The sequence below is a fragment of the Carcharhinus amblyrhynchos genome, chromosome 11 (assembly GCF_965287045.1).
Source record: "Carcharhinus amblyrhynchos chromosome 11, sCarAmb.v2.hapA, whole genome shotgun sequence".
Taxonomy (NCBI): Eukaryota; Metazoa; Chordata; class Chondrichthyes; order Carcharhiniformes; family Carcharhinidae; genus Carcharhinus; species Carcharhinus amblyrhynchos.
Window position 1 is genome coordinate 58,960,638 of NC_137334.1, and position 9,316 is coordinate 58,969,953.

A 9,316-nucleotide genomic window follows, 5' to 3' on the forward strand; every position below is an offset into this window, starting at 1 on the left:
CCTTTAATACAATGTGCCAAGGAACTTTACAGGAGCATCATGAAGCAAAATTTGACTCCAAGTCACACACAGATCTTAAGCAGATGACCAAAAGCTTTGTCAAAGAGGTATATTTTAAAAAGTATTAATGAAGGAAAACGAGGCAAAAACGTTTAGGGAGGGAGTTCCAGACATTAGGGCCTAGAAACTGAAGGCACGGCCATCAATGGTACAGCAATTAAAATGGTGTGTGGTCAAGAAGTCAAATCAGAGGAGTGTTGTGGGGCTGGAGGAAATTTGAGGTAGCGAGGGGTGAGAGCATGAAGGTGATTTGAAAGGAATGGTGAGAATTTAAAGTTGAAGTTTTGCTTAACTGGGAGCTAATGTAGATCAGCAAGCACAGAGTGATGGTGAATGGAACTTGGTATGAGTTAGGACACTGGTAGCTGTAGATAATCTCAGGTTTACAGAGGATAGAAGTTGGAAGCATAGTCAAGTATTTAGAAGATTCAAGGCATGGATGAGGGTTTTAGCAGTAAGTAAGCTGAGGCAGAGACAGAGTCAGACAATGTTACAGGGGCAGAAATAGACATATGTCAACATGGAATAAATCGTTGATGACTTTTGGCATATTGCACTCACAATGTTCTTGCATAACCAATAAATAAAGAAGGTGTGTTGTCTAACCAGTTGTGACTTGTCATCATTGAAATGCTGCCAAGGAAATTGCCTAATTAGTTCACATTACATATTGGTCTTGTAGATTTTCTAATTTGAACACTTTCAATTCTCTGTCAATTTCACACACCAAAGCATATAAAATGAAAACTTTATTTAATTTCTTCAGTGACACACCTATTCAGCAGATGGCAAACACAGTACATAACTGTTTTTGCACATAAATGTCCAATATGCTTTATGCTGGGCTTTGAGAAATAACTCAAGAACATGCATTGAGAGATATAATGTATTTGTAAAATGTTTTATCAGATAGCATCATTGTTTCAATGGAAAACTAGAGCATTCAGTCCATTGGTTGCAACTGTTTCTGTCCACAAGCTTCCTGCTCACTCTCCCTATCTTTAATATTCTTTTCCAAGGAACTTTACAATAATATTTTAGTATTGAAAGAGTGCTGTAAAAATGGTTTCTGACAGATTATTTTACATCCTCTCTGTAAAATATGTTTTCTCATGTCCCTTTTAATTATCTTCATGATCATGTTAAAAAAGTTTGAGTCCTCTCGTTATTATTTCAATGGTAAAAAGAAACAATCTAGTCACCTTTACCCTAAGATTGGCTTCAAATGTATTTAATGGGGTTCCAAAACTGTACATATTACTGCAACTGCAAACTACACAAAGTCTTAACATAAGAACATAAGAACATAAGAAATAGGAGCAGGAGTAGGCCATCTAGCCCTTCGAGCCTGCCCCGCCATTCAATAAGATCATGGCTGATCTGTCGTGGCTCAGTTCCACTTTCCCGCCCTCTCCCCATAACCCTTAATCCCCTCTCTTATCAAAAACCCATCAACCCGCGTCTTAAAAATATTTAGCGAGGCAGCCTCCACCACTTCAACGGGCAAATTCCAGAGATTCACCACCCTTTGAGTGAAGAAGTTCCTCCTCAACTCCGTTCTAAACCGCCCCCCCTTTATCTTGAGGCTGTGCCCCCTAGTCCTACTGTCTTTTTTGAGCAGGAAGAGTCTCTCCACCTCTATCCTATCCAATCCATTCATCATCTTATACGTCTCAATGAGATCTCCCCTCATTCTTGCAACAAGTTCAACAGTATCATCGTGATATTGTATCCTAAGGGTGGTATTTTGCAGCCACGCTTCCCCCAAGGACGGAAATTCCTGCCCGAGGTCAATGCACCTTTGCGTGGTCCGCCCCCACCCACTATGATTCCCGTGGCAGGCGGGACGGGAAACACCACCCGAAGACTCTAATACATATTCAAATGCATTACTGTATTCCATTTGCTTTACCTTTTTCTAAAATTAGTTCATCTATTTCTGTTGCTATTCTTAATGGATTAGCACAGCACCTTCCCTCTACTCCCAAGCTAAAATATACATTTCCTTTAGGTGGCAACACCACATTCAAGGACTCTGAAGACAGGCAGTGGTTTGCAAAGACTGAGCATTTGAAACAGGGATTTTTCGAGAAGGCTACTTTGAAAGAAAACAAACAGCACCTGAGACGGAACCATTCACACTGGAGAAAGAAGTTGGGTTACAATAGTTTTGTGGAAATAGAATGAAGGAAGCAGGAGACTGGTCTTATGGACAAGATGAGCCGAAGAGGTATGAAAGGAGACAGGAAAGGAACTAAACCTGGGGGGGTTCAAGGCTAGGCCTAAGGGAGGGTGGATTCATAGAATCTTACAGTGCAGAAACAGGCCCTTCAGCCCATCAAGTCTGCACTGACCACAATCCCACCCAGACCCTATCCCTTTATCCCTACACATTTACCTGCTAATCCCTCTAACCTTCACCTCCCAGGACACTAAGGGGCAATTTTAGCATGGCCAATCAACCTAACCTGCACATCTTTGGACTGTGGGAGGAAACCGGAGCACCCGGAGAAAACCCACACAAACACGAGGAGAATGTGCAAACTCCACACAGACAGTGACCCGAGCCGGGATTCGAACCCAGGTCCCTGGAGCTGTGAAGCAGCAGGGCTAACCACTGTGCTGCTGTGCCGCCCCAGATGTTTGACTTAGCGGGCAAATGGAGAATGGACAAAGCAGTAAAAGTAACTGAATAAATGGTCTCAATCATTGTCACAAAGCAATCCACAAAATCCTTGCACTTGTTATGTGTAAGGCAATGGATCAGATTTTAATGGAAAAAAAGCAGGGTGTTCGGTTGACATTGTTGAAGTGAACAGTTTAGGGAGAGAGTGAGAGCCAACAGCAATCAACATGGTCCAGCTAGTTCTGATGATGGATGATGGACAAACCAGTTGCGCACCAAGTCTATGACCCTTGTGTTTGCAGCAAATGGGAGCTATGCTGAGGGGAACATGCAGATGGAAGAGGATATGTAATAGTGGGGACAAGGACAAAGGTGGAAATGAGGGAGTGCTTTAACAAATCAACATATGTGTAGAACTGTTGTGGCGAACAGAAGATTGAAAGCTCAACTGTTGGACATTTGAAAATGTGATGTTAAGTGACTTGAGGGGTAGGGGTAAGAATGTGTATGGTACATGACTTGAGGAGTGGGAGTAAGAGTTCCTTTTAATTGTGAATGCAGGAATGCATTCCTGGAAGGGAGTAGGAGATGGTGAAAATAAAGAACTCCAGCAATTTGCCAACATCAGACATAAAACTATTGGCCTATAATTTCCTGAATTAGCTCTATCTCTATTTTGAGGAAGGGTCTCACATTTGTCATCTTCCCATATTTAAAATACAATTTTCTTTGATGCAGAATTTTGAAAGATCATAGCAAGAGCTTTTGCTATTCTTTACATTCCCTTAAGATCGTTCATAAACAATCAAGGCGTTCTGATTTACCAGTGTGAAAAGGATGACTTGCATTTATATAGGTCATGACCCCAGGGCACCCTAGCATATTTTACAACCAGTTAAATACTTTTGAGGTGTAATCAGCCTCGAAATGTAACACTAGATGTGTATTTAATTCAGTAACATATTTCTTAAATTGTAACCTAAATTATTAGTCTGAACACAGCTCCAAAGGCGTGGTGGGTTGTCTTTCTGACATGACTGTTTCCTTTCACAGATGCACCACAGAAAGCATCCTTTCTGGTTTGTCACAGGTTGGTATGGCTCCTGCACTGTCCAAGACTGCAAGAAACTACAAAGGGTCGTGAACGAAGCCTAGTCCATCACACAAAGCAGCCTCCCATCCAGCGACACTTCCCACTGCCTCGGAATAGCAGTCAGCATAATCAAGTACCTCACACACCCCAGCCATATTCTCTTCCACCTTCTTCCATCGGGAAAAAGATATAAAAATCTGAGGTCGCATACCAACTAACTCAAGAGTAGCTTCTTCCCTGCTACCAGCAGACTTTTGAACAGACTTACCTTGCATTATGTTGATCTTTCTCTACGCCCTAGCAATGACTGTAACACTACATTCTGCACTCTCTCCTTTCCTTCTCTATGTACTGTATGCTTTGCCTGTATAGCGCACGAGAAACAATGCTTTCCACTATTTACTAATACATGTGACAATAAATGAAATCAAATATCATGTCTGAAAACTAATATTAACTACAGAATCATGACAGTACAGAAGGAGGCCATTTGGCCCATCGAGCCTGCACCGAAAACTTAATCCCACCCAGGCCCTATCCCCGTATCCCCACATATTTACCCTGCTAAGTATACATTTAGTAACAATGTTGCCATGTATACATTCTCTTCTGCAAGGTCTGTGTGTTTCTGTCTTCTCTGGTATCCTTTATGAAATCTCTCATTTTGCAATATGTATACCGCCACAAACTAAGGAGCCAGGTGGCTTTGTTAAGCCACGTTTTCTGGTGTCTCCAGTCAGGAACAGAAAAACTGCTTTATTTTCTTGGTGTGAAGGCCAAAATCTCTTAATTTAGACCAGAGAACCATTCGAATGACAACTGGAATCGGAGGAAAGCAACTACTAGGTTAGGCGGAGCACTCACCCTGAAATGGGCAAAGTTGCAGTGTCAGACGCGGATACTTGTACCTCCATCGCCGTCTTAAGCACAGGGACAAAGTTTTACAGCAGTCCTACTCCAGCCTTGTAAAGTTCGCGCGTCAGCAAAGAGCTTTGTTTTAAAACAAACCTCCCTTTTTTTGTCTGAACTGTAAAAAGGAAACAACAGCAAAGGATTAAATGATACAATGTAACGATGATCAATGAATTCAGGTATTTGTGGCGTGTGGCATTGCACAGAAAACTGGGTTTGGAAATGTAAGCCTGTGGATTTCCCAACCCTTTCACATACCTCAGTGCGCTGGAGGGTTTTGTTAGTGTTCAGGGGGAATCTCTCTTTCTCTCCGTGTTCTGATCTGGCCAAGTTCCTCCCGCGGTCTCCAGAGCAAAAAGTCTCAGTTCCAAATCGGCGCCGATCGCTCCCGCTCTGCTTTCGCAAAGACAAACATTTTCAAGCCATGACATGTGCAAAAACTTGCCAATCCTGATCAAACTTTCCAGGCTGTGTGTGTCTGCTGGATTCCGCACACAGCAGCTTTCAGCATTCCCTCCTGCTCCCACCCTCCTGCTTCTTTAACACACACCATCCAGAGCACCCACTCATTGCCAAACGGGCATTTGCATACACACACACAAACTCGTTTTGTTTTCCTGGTTCGAGTTTCTGCTCACTCCAGCTGCGCTTTCCAATTCCTGCCACTGGGCTGCGAGAGAGATTTGCAGCCAGCACTGAAGCGTCCACCTGTAATTAAAGCAGAGACGGACCTTAGAGCTACTAGATTTCAGTGGACTGGTCAAAAAAAAATGTACCTGGCAGCTGAAAAAAAATTACCTCCCCCACCCCGGTTCATCTTACCAAACATGTCGAAATGCAGCTTTTGCATTTGGATTTACACTTTAATCATAGTGAAGAATTTCACTGTGTCTCCCCTTTAAGAAGCCTCACAACACCAGGTTAAAGTCCAACAGGTTTATACAGAATCACGAGCTCTCGGAGCGCTGCTTCTTCGTCAGATAAGTCGAGAGGTAGGAGCAACAGTCAGAAAGCTCGTGATTCCAAATAATCCTGTTGGACTTTAACCTGGTGTTGTGACACTTCTTACATCCCAGACCAACGCCGGCATCTCCACATCATGGTTAAGATACACAAACTGTTTTTTCCTTTGCAAACGCAAGTCGATTTATTGGACTTTGGTCCCATTTTCTTGCTGGCTTTGCCCTCAATAATCAAATCCCACAGTCTGGTCTGCTAAAAAGTCTGCGCTATTCCTTTGTTCTGTGATTTGTGTTCTCAATTAGAAAATGCCTTCTTGAAAGTGTGGCTGAAAAGTGATCACTTTTAACACCCTGTGCTGCAGATGACTAATCGGATCCCTATTTCATAGCAAAGTGAACACACAGCAAAGTCTCGCTATATCACTGCTTCCCCTGTGACTTTGGGGAGGGCAGAGTTTTCTTGTCTGCCAACCGTGACTGGGGGTGGTGATGGGGGGATGGGGGTGAAAGAAGAAAGTGGATGCCAAGGGTGTTTAAACAACCCCTACATTTCTATGCATTTCTCTTTATCAGGCCACTCCTTTTTTGGAAAGAATGTGTCGTGGATCATTTGATACATGTTCCTCCAAAGCCAGTCAGTTCTGCAATTTGACCAGTGAAAATGGATTAGTTAGGCTTGCACTTCTAAATCTTCACCAGGGTTTTACAATTAACAAGAGTAAGTATTCATGGAGCAGAAACACATATCCAGTGCTTGCACTTTGAGCTTTAGAATTTTTGTCCCATAAAACTTTTTCATTTATTTGAAATTGTTAGATTAATAGAACGTTCTCAATTAAGCCTTATTGTGAAATTCTTATTTGAACTGATGTTGAAGTCATTTTCTTTGGTCTGACACACCCCCACTCGCCTGAAAAATGCTGCCTGTGTCACTGCCTCACACATTGTAACAGTGATTCTATTGATACGAGCTTTTACAGAGCTTAATCTCTGCCTACTGGTAAAAATTGCAACTTTCTTAATTTATTCATGGGACGTGGGCATCATTGGCTGGGCCTGCATTTATAGCCCATCCCTAATTGCCCTAGTGGAGGCAGTTAAGAGTTGATCAGATTGCTGTGGATCTGAAGTCACAGGTAGACCAGACCAGGTAAGGTTAGCAGATTTCCTTCCCTAAAGGATTTTAGTGAACCTGATGGGTTTTAACGAAAACCAAAAATGATTTCATGGTCATCATTAAAGTTTTAATTCCCAAATTTCACCATTCGCAGTGGCAGGATTTGAACCTGAGACCCCAGAACATTATATTGAATCTCTGGATTACTAGTCCAATGACAACACCACTATGCCACTGCCTTCCCTAAGACAGGTATTGACTAAGCCACACATACAAATGAAGGTCATGCCAAAATAAGGGCAAGGCCATGGGAGATCCAATGATGTGTTGATATATTGGTTTACAGACATGATGCAAAATTCAAATCTGTAGAGCCACAGGAGATGGTGCTATGGAACTCAGAGGCACTTTGGATGGGTCACACGATGCCTCCAGCTGTTGCCTAAATGGTGCCCTATACTGGGAAGGGCATTCACATGGGCATCCCATACTCAGCTAATTTGATGCACTATTTACAAACTTGGATCAGGCTTGTCCAATTATCGTACTTGTTTGTCACTCAGCAAATAACATGTTTCCAGCTGCAAGAGGAGCTTGTAAGGAAATTTGTACTCAGTATGTAAGCAGGTTTGTACTCAGAGAATTTGTACTGAACAATTGTACCTAAACTGGGTATGAAGTATGGAATCATGGATAGTATTAGAGTGTCTTCCTTGAAGTAGAATTAGGATGGGTAATCAAGTATAGCTGATGAAATCAGTGCATGCGACCCAATGAAAGTAAACAGCAGTCACTTGGGGAGACAATGGGTACTATACAGCTGTCCAGCTTAATATATGATCGTAACAAGCAAGAAAGAATAAAGTGAGCATGTTTTTCTTCACATTCGGCCTAAGTCAGCTAAACCACTATTGTTGTACAAGCAGAGTCGTAAAGATAAGGGCAAAGGATGTAACTACCATGGTTTCGAGAGGAAAAGAGACGTAACAATGGGTGACCAATCTCAAGCAAGGTAAATAAGGGGTCAGTACAGAAACAATGGTGGCTAAACGAGGTCGCATTGTAAAAGCGAGATAAGAATCTTGAGATATGGAGCTGAAATGTGCATAAAAAGACTGTAAGCCGAGGGCTCTGTGGAGTGTTCCGGACCTCCCGGCTGTATTTCTCTTGTACTGGGAAATAAAGTCTATTGCTTGGAAGATTACAACTCAGACTCTCTGTTTTAATCGGGTTAAATAAGTTGTCGTCTTGGGGAACCACGACAAGCTCAGCAACAACATTAGTTAAAGGACTAGGCTTCTAATTAAGCTAATTTCCAAGGTAAGGTCATTCAGAGTGACAGCCTTTATTGCAATGTCACTGGAAGCAATATGGAGTGTTTTTGGAGGTGATGTGGTGATTTACTTCATTCGACAGGCAGTGTTGCTACATAATCACAGGAAGGACAGAGGATTTAGTTACCTAACCACACAAAGGCTGCAACAGGTTTCGGTGCCCCTGCGTCTACAACATGTCAAGAAGATGGAGTGATGCTGTGGAGAGGGCATGTTGTTGGTGATGCCATCTGCCAATTTGGAGGCAGTCTCTGTCCTTTCACTGTGACAGGAATCTGTCTGGCAGGCTAGCCCATGCACACCTCAGTGTGCATTCTCATTAGCACTCTCTCCTATATGCTAGGGATGCAAAGAGCTCCATCAGCCTTCTGACTGGAGCTGCCTGCCCCTGAAGGTCAGATGACCATCCCCCATGGCTTATACCCCACGACGCATTAACCTCTACTCGTAATCCCCAGATCTTCTTCCCCCTTCCTGCCCTGTGATCCCTGCCACTAACCTCTGGGTCCCAGGATTTAGTTCCAGGCAACTCCCTGCAATGCCTCTTCCAGCCACTGCAGCACTGTGCCTGAAGGGACTGGAAACCTTCTGGTCAATCTGATTGAAGCTCTCTAAGATAGGATTTCCTCTCGGGAGAGGTCAGAAGTCCTACATTATACCAACCGAAACTTGTTAGAATGTAATATGGCTTTGGGACAACAGGAGTAAGTAGGGATGTGTTCTCTGATATCCTAAAAATTCAGGCCTTAATGAATTATCAGTCAACTCTTATGGGTACAGACATGGAATAAAGGAACTGAAGTAATGTTAAAGGATGTAGGTGATAGAACAACAGCATGCAGACATACTTCAGTCTCCACTATTCAAGGTGGCATAGTGGTTAGCACTGTCACCTCACAATGCCAGGTACCAGGCTTTGATTCCTGGCTTGGGTCACTGTTTGTGTGGAGTCTGCACATTCTTCCCATGTCTGTGTGAGTTTGCTCTGGTTTCCTCTCCGTCTGAAAGACGGGCTGGTTAGGTGCATTGGCCGTGCTAAATTCTCCCTCAATATACCTGAACAGGTGCCAGAGTGTGGCAACTAGGGAATTTTTACACTAACTTCATTGCAGTTTTAACGTAAACCTACAAATAACTAAACTTTAAATCGTATGCTGTCCTTATGTTTACATTTTTTTATATTATAAATTTCTATGATCATATTTGTAATGA

The 9,316-nt window shown here is 42.7% G+C and overlaps 1 protein-coding gene across 1 annotated transcript in view; it reads right to left on the reverse strand.

Moving 5' to 3' along the window:
• cobll1b (cordon-bleu WH2 repeat protein-like 1b) overlaps nt 1-5,249 on the reverse strand; it is a 172,945-nt gene extending 167,696 nt beyond the window's left edge. Inside the window, exons 1-2 of the mRNA XM_080199172.1 lie at nt 4,950-5,249; nt 4,644-4,806 (exon numbers count right to left, since the gene is read on the reverse strand). Of these exons, the coding sequence (XP_080055298.1) occupies nt 4,644-4,693 (50 nt within the window). The 5' untranslated portion in view covers nt 4,694-4,806; nt 4,950-5,249. The remainder of the gene's footprint in view (nt 1-4,643; nt 4,807-4,949) is intronic.
• Nucleotides 5,250-9,316: the final 4,067 nt, after the last annotated feature.